The 15,130-nt window shown below is 31.4% G+C and overlaps 2 protein-coding genes across 2 annotated transcripts; one reads left to right on the forward strand and one right to left on the reverse strand.

The window, feature by feature from the left end:
• Window positions 1–2,234: 2,234 nt before the first annotated feature.
• Window positions 2,235–3,320, reverse strand: LOC124909697 (zinc finger CCCH domain-containing protein 3-like). Its single transcript, XM_047450353.1, has 2 exons — window positions 2,723–3,320; window positions 2,235–2,614 (listed from the first exon to the last, which is right to left on the reverse strand). The coding sequence occupies exons 1-2, from the start codon at window positions 3,318–3,320 to the stop codon at window positions 2,235–2,237; spliced, it is 978 nt and encodes a 325-aa protein (XP_047306309.1).
• Window positions 3,321–8,848: 5,528 nt separating this feature from the next.
• Window positions 8,849–9,877, forward strand: LOC124912508 (bZIP transcription factor 11-like). Its single transcript, XM_047453148.1, has one exon. The coding sequence runs from the start codon at window positions 9,250–9,252 to the stop codon at window positions 9,679–9,681; it is 432 nt and encodes a 143-aa protein (XP_047309104.1). The 5' UTR covers window positions 8,849–9,249; the 3' UTR covers window positions 9,682–9,877.
• The last annotated feature ends 5,253 nt before the right edge of the window (window positions 9,878–15,130 follow it).

Raw genomic sequence — 15,130 nt, forward strand, 5'->3', positions numbered from 1 at the left:
CCCAATTCCCGACACTAAAGCATCTATTGATAGCACCATGATCATTTATACATGATCATTCTAAACCTCACATGTGAGTGATGTTCATGGAAAGTTTGTTAACTTTCGTGATAAAAATTGATGATACCATGATCATGTATACATGATCACACGATAGTAAGACCCATATGAAAGTTTGTTAATATGTTGGTAAGTCTCATGATCATATGTTTGTGATCACTCCAAAAAATAACTTGTTAGTAACCCACATGAAACGTTACTAAAACTTTCATGTTCCCTGCATATCTTATAACATTAACTCTCTAGCCATTTATACATGATTAAAACATGAATAATATGTTGATATTCATGCCAAACAAGAATTAATGTTTCAATACCTATGATTACCCTTACCCCATGGATTTTATAGATGTTGTTTCAAGTTTTGTAAAAATAGGGTTTTCAAGAATCATCCTTGTTAGGATAAGACACCAAGGAAAGGATTTCCTAAAGCAACACTTGGAAGCACCTCGACAACTACTCCACACATTATCAGCAGATCACTCCAACTACAACATGCTACAGGTTCCATCTTTCCTAAACTCCCACATTATAAATTGGACACGATAACTTAGTATTAGATGTCAAACTCAAATTTGCGTTGTCAAAAACCAGTTTGTTGTATTCAAACTCGATTCGAGAAGGGAACTCTGTAAACACTAAAAATCTACACTCCAATTTATAATATTAAAATAATTATTTTTAAATAAATAAGATCAAAATAATTAATCCCATGGACACAAACTTATTTAAAACAATTAATTGTGATTAATTGTTGTGCTAATTAATCAAATTAATTAAGAGTTAAGGCCAAAATAAAAAAATATTTGGGATAAATGTTGAACCCATAATGTCTCAAAATAATTTAGAAAAATTAAAGGACAAAAATAAATAACTTTGATGAATTGTTGTATCCATTTCATCTAAAGATAATTATTTATTTAAATTATAAAAATATACAAAAAATAAAATAAAATAAATTGATAAATATTTACCATATTTATTATAATATTGTGTATTTGAAAAAAACAAAATTAAAGTCAAAAGGACGAAGTTGTTTCCTTCCGCGACCGTCTTCTCCAACGCGACACCAGAGTGGATAAGAACAGTCACCTTTGATCTTCAAGTCAAAGTGGAACTCCTCTGATAGTCCTCCAAATTGACTGATTCAAAGCTTGAAATGATCACCCTTCGATGGTGATCATTTCCCCTACAAGAGTAGGCCTCGGCACCGCCTACTCCGGGCACTTGACCGAAGAACAGTCAAAACACCATTAATAGTTTTTGGTTAATTCTGGCCACTAGGCTTCCCCAATCGACATAGGATGAGTATAAATACCCCCTCAAGTCATTCCGAAGCTAAACTTACCAACATAGAACCCTTAAATTGAAGAAAATCAAAATCCGCCATTATAGCTTCAAAACTTTGAATTTTTAAAATTTTTATTTAAGGCCTTAAAGCTTGGATTTGTGTATCTAGAAATCTTCTCTAAGGAAATTTTTTATTTAAGGCATAACAAATAGGGCTAGAGTTCAAGAAAGAAATAAGTTCAGGGCAGAAATAGAGAAACATTAAAATAGAAAAATACAATAAAAAGAAAAGGAAAAACAAATGATATTCTTCATCAAGTTACTGTGATGTCTCCACGTGGCTCCATAGTCTCCATCAAATCCTTTGTAGTTACAGTTTGTATCATTATTTTCTCCATCTGAACTTCGAAGTCCCGGCGAATTCATGTAGGCATCTTCTTCGTCTCTAAATTAAAAAATATTACTCCATCGTCATTGTCTTGAAATCATAACTCTTCTTCCCACCAATTCAAAGATCAAACCATATTGTCTTCTTGTCGCACATCCTGTTCCAAGCTAGTAGTAGTAGACAAACCATTCATTTCTGATGCATCTTCTTCAAGAGAAAGAGTATCCGCTATTGGGATTTCATCTGAAACCTCATCGGATTTCTTCTGGCTCAAGTTGGTAATTAACCTATTATACGAAGATTTAGTCGTGGGCGATGACATTGTGTTCATTTGATAATGGGGAAAAACTTGAATTAACTGTGGATGATAGAGTTGGATGATTCAAACTATAATTATAGGAATAATATCTTGCTAATGGGTGATCAAGTTTGTAACTTGGACCATACTTGCATAATCCATATAGACTATAGTATGAACAGATAACTTGTTTAGGTCTCACTGTCCTAGCGGGCCTAAAGTGTATGCAGTCCATTGAGGAGCTCGATCCCAAGGGTGATGGTACTTGCAACTAGATCCATATTTGTAGTTTTCTGTACTCAAGTAATTTCGGCATTCTGGTTTATCTGGTCTTTCAGGAAGATAAGAATTAATTGTTGACGACAAGGGATGTATTGAACTGTATCCTAATTCCACCACATTTTTGTAATAACTAAGATCTGATCCCAAAACAGGCACATGACATCCCAAATAAGTATTCCATCCATTTGAAGATACCATGCTTTGAGATGATACAATAACAAATTCATAGTTTTGAAACCCCTGCAAGGGTGGTCCAGGTGCAAATGGAGGACTAGAGAATTGCACGACTGACAAGCCTAAAGTTCCAAAAACCGGCAAGAAGGTTCCAATATATGAAGGTTCAGGATGATAAAATTTACATGCAACTCTAAATTTGAATTAGCCAGTTCTCATGTAGAAGGAACATGACTTTTCTTCCTGTCGCAAAGGAAGGCCCCAAGTATTGTACAAAACCTGTCCAGCACCATTTCTATCTGCCGGATGATAATATTTACAGGATAATCTATATTTGTAGGTTCCTGTCTTAAGATAGTGCATACAATCAGGTTGCCAAACACTTTCTGGAAATTCTTCTCCATTGGTTTCTCCATGTCCAACAAAAGAAGGGTGATTGAACTTACAATTGCTTTTGTAACCACATTGTCCAGTCCTTAAATAGTGTATGTTGTCCAGTTCACCAAGGAAATCAGGATAAGAAACCAAGCTACCATTATTCTGATCAACTTGCAACTTTCTTACAGCATCCTCAAGTTCTCTAAGTGGCGGATTGGAAATGCTACCATTGTGATATACCCTTAACCAAACCCATTCACTATCAACCCTGTTGACAAAATCAGTGACATTTTGATCAACTAAATAATTAAAGCATTCTGAATTTAATTGAGCAGCCATTTTTTTAGCACCAACAAGTTCTGTAAGTCCAGATTTTCCAAGAAAAGCATAAACCATCACCCCATTCTTTGGAGTACTAAACCAAAAATTATATACGTCCGAGAACCCCATTGCAATTATATTATTTGTGTTGTAAGTCAGGTCTAAATTAAATCCCCCTCCTGATATCTTCTCTTGTTTTGGAAAACAATAGGATGAGCTTTGACCTGCAAACCCTTCACTACCTTTTTTGAAAAATCCACCAACTCTTTAGTGAAGGATCTAATAAAACCAGACTATATTGTTATTGATGATCCATCACAATCATTATCTGTCGAAAGAAATTATGGTGACATATGCAATCCTATCCAACTTGTAAAGAGAGCAAGTTCAGACTTAATATCATTCACATGGGATGATTCCTCTAGAGTAGAATTAAATGGCTGAGGGCTTTTTAAAGTCTTCATCCTCATGAGTATGCCTATAGCAGACTGTCAAAATGGTGCCTCATTTGAAGAATAATCTATTTTGGAATCTGTAATAGGGAATGCTCGAATATTTGGAGATTTATTATGTTGATTTGTTGGCACACCAGTAGATCCAAAATTCATACTATTAGTGGAGCAATAACAACTCAAATTATATTCATGAACTGACCTATTTTGCTTTAAGTTCATCGGTTGGCTGGTAGACGTGTCACAAATTAAAAGGCCGAAATGTTGTAGGATTTCTTTCTTGAGTTCCATCCATGTAAATGCCACAGACTGGTTTCTTGTTTGCAAAAATGCAACATACCAGGTTCTAGCGTTTCCCAAGAAATAGATTATGGCGATAATCACCTTAGCAGCGTCGGTGGTGCAACCAACCTTGAAATAGTGTTCAACCGAAATCATCCACCCTTCAACGTTCACTCCATTAAACTTTGGAAACTGCGTTACGGTCAGTCTCGTTCTGGAAGCATATTGTCTATCTCTAAGTGGAGTTTCTCGTGAGTAACCTGTTGAATCATCCGAATAATCCACAATCTCATGACTTGATAAAGTTTGTAAATGTTGTTCAATAGATCCCACTTTGCTTTTCATCCATTCCTTCATCTTGTTCACAGTCTCAGCAAGAGCGTCTATTGATACACGTAGGGAATCATTTTTCGATTGATGCATGTTGTCTTTCATCTTGAGGATCGTCAGCTCTGATACCATGCTCTTTAGAAGAAGATGAGAAAAGAGACCGTTTCACCCAACGATGAAGATCAGTAAGGATTGAAAAAGATGAGTTAGAAAGATGATGTAAGGAGGGTCACTAATTATATATTCTCAGTATATTCTCTTTATGGTTATAACTACTAACACAACAGGCATAACAGACATGGCCAAAGTTTAAGAAAGAAATAAGTTCATGGGCAAAAATAGAGAAACATTAAAACAGAAAAGACAATAAAAAGAAAAGGAAAAACAAATGATATTCTTCATGAGGTTATTGTGATGTCGCCACGTGGCTCCATAGTCTCCATCGAATCCTTTGTATTTATCGTTCGTATCAGATTTATAAACTATATGAATATGATAGAACCAATCAATCGATCTAAATAACAAAAACCCAAATTTGAATTTCAAAAATTAAAAAGTCGTGTTTGCTGTTCATGGGTTAATTCGATCGAATCTTAGCTCAACAAACTTCCCAACATGATTGTAATGATGTTGGAAAACTATTTGGATCATGTTTGATCCATCCCGATCATGTTTGATCAAAATAAATGAAAATTTTGAGTTCTTGATTTGGTCAAAACAAACAACCAGTATTCTTGTTTTAGTACTAATCAAGTATATGTAGTATAAAAAAGTTATTAGATAGCTCGTTACACTTCAAAACAGCCTTAAAATCAAAAACCTGATTTTTGGTCACAAACTATTTTGAACGAGTTGATCATCATTTAGGTCGATCAATACCTTGAGATGATGATCAACATGTTCCTAAGTATTTTGTGAAGCTACCAAGCTCTTAGATCATAAAGTCAGAGCTAAGAAAAACTAATTTAAAAAATGAACATTTTGTGTTCTTGAGGACCAAGGCTATTAACCTAGGAGCGAGAAGTCCAACTGAGGATTCTCGATTCGGACCGAGACTAAGGACCGATAAAAATAAGCTAAGACACAGACCTATGACTTGTGTTATTGAGTTATGACCGAGATCTAGGGCTATGTTCTTGAGCGATGACAAAATAATCTAATTGAAGATTCTCACTTAGAACTTATAAAATTAGGACCTAGGACCGAGACTCCTAGGATTCACGACCGATAAATCCAAACCTGGACTGAGAATCCTAGGACCTGGTACCAAGAGATCTAACCCTGGGACCAAGAATCCCAGACTTGGGACCGAGAGCTCCCAAGTCCAGGACCGAGGAACTTAGCCTAGAACTAACCCTGGACCGAGAGGTTCATACACCTCGACCGAGAAACCTAGCCCCATGCTAGCCCAAGACCAATAGGTTTTTACACCTATATCGGTAAGATCAGTCAAGGACCGAGAGTCCTTAACACCACGATCGAGAGACGCCACTCCTCAGACCGAGAGATCCCAAGCCTAGAACGAGGGTCTCCGAACCCTAACCGATAAAATCAAACCCAAACCTTAGGACACCAGTCTTAAGGCTTGTTTGGTTCCACTTTTCAAAATAAAAATTATTTTTGTAATTTTGGGACTCCAAATCATTTTCTAAAAATTTCAAAAAATTAGAAAATGCATTTTAAATATTTTTGGGATATTTTCACAAAAATATTTCAACAAGGCTTGTTTGGTGTTTATTTTTAAACCTTAATGCATTTAAAAATGACTGATATTCTTCAAGTATTTCCCCTAGTTATCATTCGCAACAGGTACCAACATTTAAATATTAATGTTTTGATACTGTAAATAACGCTAAACCTAGAAACATGACTAAAATTAAAACTCAAAACGTTATACAACCGATTTTCAAAAACACCGTGTTTTCAAAGTAGCTAGAGACCGTTCTTGAACGGGTGCACATGGCATAACGCGAAAACCCTTTTTCAAGTACCATCAAACTTTGAACCAAAATGAAACTCTGGTGCAAAATACGTTTGTACACGTACACCTTTTTATTGATTTTTTAAAAATAAATTGGCGACACTGTCTTCAAATAAATAATCTTTCTTAAATTAATTATGTTTAAATAATTTAAATCGGATTTCATAAAAGATCAAACCATCACCAAATTATTAAAATTTGAATCAAATTAATTACTTTTACATAATTGATTTTAAAAGCTACTAGGTACTATCAAAGTCTTTTTAAAATAAGGTTTTATTTTAAAAAGATGTTTGACACGCAAACCAATGTTGAAATCATCAAACATCGAGCCACTCGGTAAGGTCTAAGGAGTGTTATCCAATCTTTGGTATGCTTTCAATCATACTTTAATTCACACTTCTAGTTTGAAATTGAAATTTTTATATTTCAGTTTTCATAAGTTTATATATTGTCTGATTGTAGGATTTTAGGATTGGAAATCAATCATAAGATCATTTCCAAGCTTTCTGTTTATGTTATAATCAATCAATCAACCTTAAATATAAAAACCCATATTTGAATTTTGAAAATCCAAAAATTGGGTTTGCTATTCTTGGGCTAATCCTCAAGAACAACTACTCAAAAAGCATCCCAACATGTTTGTAATGATGTTGGACAGCTATTTGGATTATGTTTGATCCATCCCGATCATGTTTGATCCATCCCGATCATATTTGATCAAAATCAAAATAATTAAAATTCAACTCGAACCAAACTCAATTTAATTAATTTACATCTCTTTGTTTTAAATTAAATGACATCAACACAAAACAAAAATGAATGAAGTTAAATTACAAATATGCTTATAAAATTTTTTACAAAAGAAAATAAGTGAATGAATATGAAAGAATAACACCAAACTCAACAAAAGAAACTTGTAAACGGATTATCGGGTCTACTTTGGGTCATTTCAAGTCGATCCGATTTTAACGTATTTATTAATAAGGTTAAACATGTCCACATATTTTTAACCCGAACAAAAAAATATATGACCCTAACCTATTTTTTCCGTGTTCGGTGCGTGTCGTGTTTTCGTGTCAGGTCCAAAATTGTCGGTTCTAAAATTATATATAAAATATAATTTGAACTTATATTTCCAATGTCACGAATATGTAATTTTAATATATAAATTATTTATATTATAAATTAACTATAGTGAAAATATATTTTTATGTGAAAATTATTTATATTATAACCTATATAATGTTAGCAATATATAAATTATCCAAACTAATTCGAACGGGAAATAATTAAGTATGATATTTTTTTTCGCTCAATTATCCTCCCTAGCTGTTCTTCCACTAATTTGTTTTGTTATTTTATTTACTGTGTCGTTTTTATTTTGATGGTACATTTTTTTTTTCTAAATATAATATATGGATGGACCTGGAACTAATGAAGGACCGACAAGAATATTCTTTCAAATATCCCACATGCACTAGTTCATGTTCAATAGTTTCAACTTTCTGGAATTTTTCTCAATTATTTGTACATTGTAATTCATAAGCTTGTTTTAAAGAAATAAGGTGCTTATAGAAATTTTAGTTAAAAGAAAGATAATGAATTTAATTTATTTTTACTAATAATCATATCACAAAATAAAGGGCCTAATTAAGTAAAAAAAAATTATTTTGTATTTTGTAAGAAACATGTATAATTAAACTTGAGAAATCTAATAAAAACAAGGATAAAATAGTAAAAAATAAAAAATAAATCATATAGATTCTTCAACATCTATTCCGAGAACATGGTTATGACGTCGCAACAATATTTTTGCCTCATACTAACCCACAATAAAATCACACAAAAAATTACTCTGAGAACATGGTTATGACGTCGTACCAATACTTTTGCCTCCTACCAACCCGCAATAATATCACACGGAAATTACTTTGAGAAGATGGTTATGACGTCACACCAATAATTTTACCTCCTACCCTCCCTCGCAATATGATAACATGAAATATCATTGAATGTTTTTTCATTACATTCTAAAAAAAATGCATCAAAATCCTACCAAAAAAACTTATATTGTTCTTAACTAGACATCTAGGTTCATTAATTAAGATAATGTTCTTACATATAGATGCAGTTTACAACATTAAGAACATTTTAATAATTCAACTCAGTTAAATATTTTTTTACTTTTGATAGTTTAAATTAAAATAAAATAAAATTGAGCACTTTTTGGTATCTTTTGGCCACCAGCTGCAGACTGAAATTTGATGGGTCCCCAATGTTCACAGAAAAATTGAATCTCACCGTCCATTTTCATCACTATCTCAACCACTACTTGCCTCATCAATGCACTTTTCATCGCCCAATCATAGAAATACATTCGTCCATCTTTTTTTGAATTTATTACTCATAAAATATAAAGCCTTGTTTGTTTTACAAATTTAACTTGTGATTTCTTGAAGCCGGCAACAAATTTTGCATGTAAGCCACTTGTCTTTGTTTAATATTTCTTAAGAGCCAGCAAAATGATGTAAATCAAACCATGATTAGTTAACCATGGTTAAGTTAACCCATTGGTTTTCAACTATAAATCAATCCCTTCCCACTAGCAAAACCTCTTCCCCTTCCTTCTTCTTCCTTCCTTCAGTCATTTTGGTTTAGGGTTTCGAGAATTTGTTTCAATTTAGGTTCTCATTCTGGTTACCCTGTTCTAAGATCCTGTCTTTTTAAGGAAGGGAAGAAAACCCAGATCTAATTTCTCTGTTTTAACCTCTTTCTTAATGTATCTGTATCAAATTGACTGATGTCTGCTGTTCTAAGTGAAGTTCTATTGTCTGGGTTTATGATAAATTCATCTCTCCGACGAAGAACTCATCTTGTTCAATCTTTCTCTGTTGTTTTCCTCCACTGGTTTTACGCTTTTTTATGAACAACCAACTCATTTAATTTGTTTTTACTACAATCAAATCAGTAAATTAAAGAAGAAAAAGAAAAAAAAGATTCAATTTTTATTATGTCTTGTTCAAGTGGGAATTCGTCAGGAAGATCTGTTCTTACGGAGGATGCGAGAAAGAGGAAGAGAATGGAGTCGAATCGTGACTCGGCTCGGCGATCTAGGTTGAGGAAGCAAAAGCATGTTGACGATCTGACGACTCAGATTGATCTACTGCTGAAGGAGAAAACCCAGATCGTGTCTGGTATGAACGTGACGAATCAGAGTTACATCGCTGTTGAATCGCAGAACTCGGTGCTCAGAGCTCAGAAGAATGAGTTGACTCAGCGATTGCAATCTTTGAATGAGATCCTGAGTTTCGTTAACATGGGGAATGGTTTTGTAGATGATTTTCAAACAATGAATTTCATGATGATGGGTAATAATAATATGTATCTGATGAACCAACAGAAGCCAATAATGGCTTCCTCTGATATGTTTCAGTATTATTAGGGTCTGTTTGGTTGTGGGGTAAAATAAAGTTAGGTTTTATGGGTTATTATTTGTTTGGTAGATAATTGCAATGGGTTATTATGTTTAGTTGTGAACTGTCTGGTGACGAAATGTACTATTTAATTCCAATTTTAATAAATTATTATTTGGTGTCTTCTCGTGTTTAATGAAAGCCTTTTTAACAATTTTGGGTCAATTTGATGACAATTCTCTCTTTTTAATATTATATTGAATGGCTTGTTTGATACTTATTTTTTATTGAATTATTTGAGATTAGTTAAAGTGCATCACATGAAAGAATGAATAATTATTTAAAATTAATCTAAAAATATTCAGACATAATTTATTTTTTGCTCCAATTTTTTTTAATAGATTAAGATAGTTTAGTGAAAAAAATTGGATACTCTAATTATATTTTAAAAAAATGTTTTATTTTTTGTAAGATTTAAACATATCAAAATAAAAAAAAATAAAAAATTTTAATCTTAAACTAATATGATATACACTTTTATGTTAAAATAATAATAAATTTAACTAAATAATTTAAATATTTTTATTAAATGAATTACGATGTCCTATTTTATTTTAAACAATTTCAAGTTAAAGTTAAGTTATTGGCATAATGATATAATATCTTAACTTCTTCCATTCAACAAATATATATTTGTATTACTTTTATAGAAAAACGTTTCTATTTGATTGTATACATTTATTTTTTAATTTAGGAAATTAGAATGATCATATTTTTGACATAGCGGTCCCAATGGGGTTTCGCACGACGGGCTTTTATCTTAGCGATAGAGCGCGTTCTTAATAATTGTGTTGTTGTGCCGGTTTCAATTTAGGTTATTTTAAGTTATCATTTAAATTATAATAATAGTTTAATTAAATTTGAATACTGCACAAAATAAAAGGTTATTAATGAGATGTTATATATTATCTCAAATATTATAGCATCTTCAATAATCTAGAGAATTTTAGTTATTTAAAGAACTCATAACTTTTGATTGGATTATGTGATAAAAAGTCGAGTTAATGACTTATAATATATATTTTTAAAAATTAAAAATTAACTAATTTAATTAATATAATTGATAAGAGAATAATTAAATAGAGTTATTTAAAGAGTTCAATAAAACCTCTTATCAATGCAAAGTACTATCAAACATTTTTATAAAATAAGTTTCGCCATATTATTTTTTTTTTAAATTAAAATTTTTTTTTCTGAGAAAAGTTAACACATACAAAAATTTACAAAATGATTCATTTTTAGTAAAATAAATTTAATGGAAGAAAAATGAATGGATAGGAAATGTTGATGAAATCATCAAATAACTCTTTTATTTGTCCTTTCACAAACTTTATACAGAGGTACGGCAAAGTGCAACATCCACCAACATCAAATATCAAATTAAAGCGAATTCATACTAACAAAAATTAATAAAAATCAAGATTTATACATCTTTACTTTATTTTCAAAATATATATTTATTTATCTTTTTTTTAAATAATCATGAATGCATGGACTCAAAACTCTTGTGGACAAGGACTTTGTACTCTATATTTTAAGTATGTATTTATTTAATTATATATAATTCAGATACATAAAATAAACTTGAAACGTGTTTTGTTTGTAAACATACAAATTGATATCAATATTCCATATATTTGAAAGTTTAAAATAAAATGTAATGTTAAAGTTAAGGAGTTTAATAGATCTGTTATTTAAATTTGTGGACCAAACTTGATATTTTTCTTTTGTTGAGCAGTCACCATAAAAATATTTTAAAAGACCATATAAGAGTAGTGGAAAACATACACAAAAAGTGACAAAATTGATAGACAGAGAGCTTGTTTGATATTTGGGTTTTAGGGTTTTTTTAAAAAAAATTATTTGAAATATAATCTCATTTCACTCATCTAGTTACTCTTTTATTTAAAAAAAATGTAAAAATTACCCATATTTTGATGTGTAAATCTAAAATATTATTTTTATTTAATTTTATCAAAAGCCTGATAAAAAAAATAAAAAAGAATACTTTCTCAAACTAACTTTTGGTGTCGGGTTAAATAAAAAAAATTAAGTTATTTGACTTATAAAATGTTTTAATTTATATATATTTTTTAAATTTTATAAAATTATTTTAATATTTTATTTGATACATTTTAATAAAGAAAATATTATAAATTAAATGAAATCAACATCAAAGTGAGTTCATAGAGAAAGTAGGAGTTGAATTAATTAGTGATGGAGAAGCACTAATTTTATATAATTAAATAGTAATTAAAAAATAAAAGACAAACATTAAGAAAGAGACAGACATCATAGGCTTAATCAATTTATATATGTTTGCTTGTCTTTATATGCTTGTGAATATGATAATTAATGACATGCCAAATAAAGAAAATTAATTAACATCTTTTAAATTAATTTTTATTTAATCTTTTAAATAGTTTAAGGGTCAATAATATTTTATTTTAAAATTGAGAACGAGATGAATTACTATTTTGATTTTAAAATATATTCAGACTAAAAAAATATTTATAAATTGCGGACATGTGACGCAAATATAGGTTGTCCCCTTGGAGAATTATATTATTAAGAGAGAGAAATCAGTGACGTTTCTCACCGACTCCAGAGTGTCATTTGTAAAAAAATAAAATAATAAATACTTTTTCTTAAATAAAATAAAAGGGTAAAAATGTGGAGGTATAACAAAGCCAAAGATAATAATTAACAATGGGTTTGATCTTAGTAAGATAAATAAATTATAATCTCAATTGTTTGCAAGAGTTGACAATTGACAAGCCTTCTTTATGAATTGTTTTATAGCTTGTTTGATTTAAGATTATTTTAGAAATAATTTTTTTTTAAGAAAATAATTATTTTAAAAAAATGAATTATTAAAGTAAATAATTATATTGTAATATTTAAAATATGATAAAAATAATATAAATATACTTTAATATTAATAGTTAACAATTTAACGCACTAAAAAAGTTTAAGTGATAATAGTGATTTTTAAGAGATACAAGTCACAATTTTTACCTAAACCTAAAACGTCAGTTAAAGTGAATGTCAATGAGATCATATTAGCATCTTACCTCAATAACAAAATTAATAGTTGATAATTTAATTATAATGAGATTGATAAATGAAAAAAAAAAGTTATTTAAAAGCTTAACTATTTGACAACAAAAGAAAGAAAATTATTTTTAAATGATACAATACTTTTATTGATCGATACTTTTTTTTAATGTATTATGATGGTGAAATTGGACCTAGGGTTTTGATGCCCAATTTTGAGTGTCTTAATGTTAGGTAAAAAAAAAGAATGAAGATATGTGCGATTATTTGTTAAATTAAAAAAGACATAAAATCACATAATGGTGAAGATGTCAATCAAATCGTATTATTATGAAAATATAAACTAAATCGCCACGAGATCGTATCGTGGTGGAGATGTTAAAGATATTACACGATCTTTACCCTAATTATGAATTCTAAAATCCCTATATATATACATTATAAACGAGAAAATGGTGTGAAACTAAAACCTAGAACAAACAGAGAGAGTTGGAGTTTGTAATTCATATTATAACTCTATTGAATCGATTATCCGAAAGCAGAACGTATGACATTGTTGGTCCAAACCTGAACAATATTCTTGTGTCGCTCATTTTGTTCTTTCTTACTTTTACGCTATTGTTTTGCATTTCACTACGATTTCTATTATTCTAATTTCATTCTTAGGGTGATAGTTTCACCACAAACTGGTATCAAAGCCATGTTGGTCTAAGGCGGTCGTAGTTTGATTTTTTGGTGAGTTTTCTTGATTCGATAAATTATATTGAAGATTTGAGATGGGGTCGACTTCTTGGGTTGATATCGAGAATTTCATTGGGACGAAGGACTTTGAATTATGGAAGATAAAGATGATGACACTCTTATGCAACATGGGAGTTGTTAAAGCACTCTAGGGGAATTGCAATTACCGCCTCAATGGACGCGTAGATAAAGATGGAGGTGTTGGAAAAGGTCTATAACACCTTGATTCTTAGTCTTAGTGATAAAGTAATGTGAGAGGTTGCTAGTGTCACGACGACAACAGATGGTGACTTCAGTTGGAGTCTTTGTATATGACTAAGACACTATCATCTCAGATCTACATCAAGCAAATATTTTTCAAGTTTAAAATGGTTGAGGGGAAAGACTTGCAGACGGATCTTGACGATTATGTCAAGATTCTCCTTGATTTGGAAAAATTGGGGAGAAATACAAGGATGAGGATAATGCACTAATGCTTTTGAATTCTTTACCGAAGTCGTATAAAACGTTCGTAGACATAATTGAGCATGGAAGGGAGGATCTTACCCTCGATGATGTGATGAGTGTGTTGATATCGAAGAACCAAAAGAAGAAGAATTACAAGAGCAATATAAGTGGAAATTAACTCTTAGTTCGAGGGAGAACCGAGAGGAGAGACAATAAAAGTAAGAAGAAGAGGCGTTCAAAGTTTCTCAGGAAGAAAATATACTAAGTGCTACAATTGTGATAAAGAGGGGCACTTTAAACGAGATTGTCCAGATTTGAGTAACGATTGGTAGAAGAGAGGAGAAGCGACAGTTGTTCAAGAGGTCAGAATGAGTACGAAAGTGCAAATGTTTTTGTTGTCTCCACTAATTAATCTGACAAAGCATTGGATTATGGATTTTAAGTGTTCGTTCCATATAACACCTAACGAGAGTTGGTTCAAGACATATGAGAAGACTTCAGTGGCAATATTTTGTTAGGTAATAATAAGTCATACAGGGTAATGAGGATCGAAATAGTGTGTTTGAAAACGTATGATGGAATCAAGAGGGTATTGGCGGACGGACAACACGTCTTAGACCTTTGGAGGAATTTAATCTCTCTCGACTGACCAACTTGCTTTTGCATGGAAGGGTGAGAATAACATATTGAGAGTCACAAAGTGGTCACTAATAGTAATGAGAGGCGTACGAGAGAAATTTTTTATGTCTTTCAAGGCAACACCTTGGTTAGTGATATGGATAAAGTAGCGGACCCTCGAGATGTATCACCCACGAGTCTATGACATAAGAGATTGGGGAACGTGAGTGAGAGGGGTTTGAAAGAGTTAAGTAAGAGAGACTATTTTGACAAGGAAAAACTTGATGATTTGGAGTTTTGAGAGAACCTACATATATAATAAAGCTACGAGGGTGAAGTTTGGGTGGTCGGTTGAGGTGACTCGAGAGACACTCATATATGTTCACTCAGACTTATGGGAAATGGCGAGGACTACAACTCCAAGTAGAGTTCAGTACTTTATCACCTTCATTGATGATTGTTCGTACGAGGTTTAAGTATACATCTTGAAGCACAAAAAATGAGGCATTTTCTAAGTTCAAGGAGTGGAAGAAGATGGTAGAGACTCAGACTGGG

This window comes from Impatiens glandulifera, chromosome 1 (genome assembly GCF_907164915.1).
Source record: "Impatiens glandulifera chromosome 1, dImpGla2.1, whole genome shotgun sequence".
NCBI lineage: Eukaryota > Viridiplantae > Streptophyta > Magnoliopsida > Ericales > Balsaminaceae > Impatiens > Impatiens glandulifera.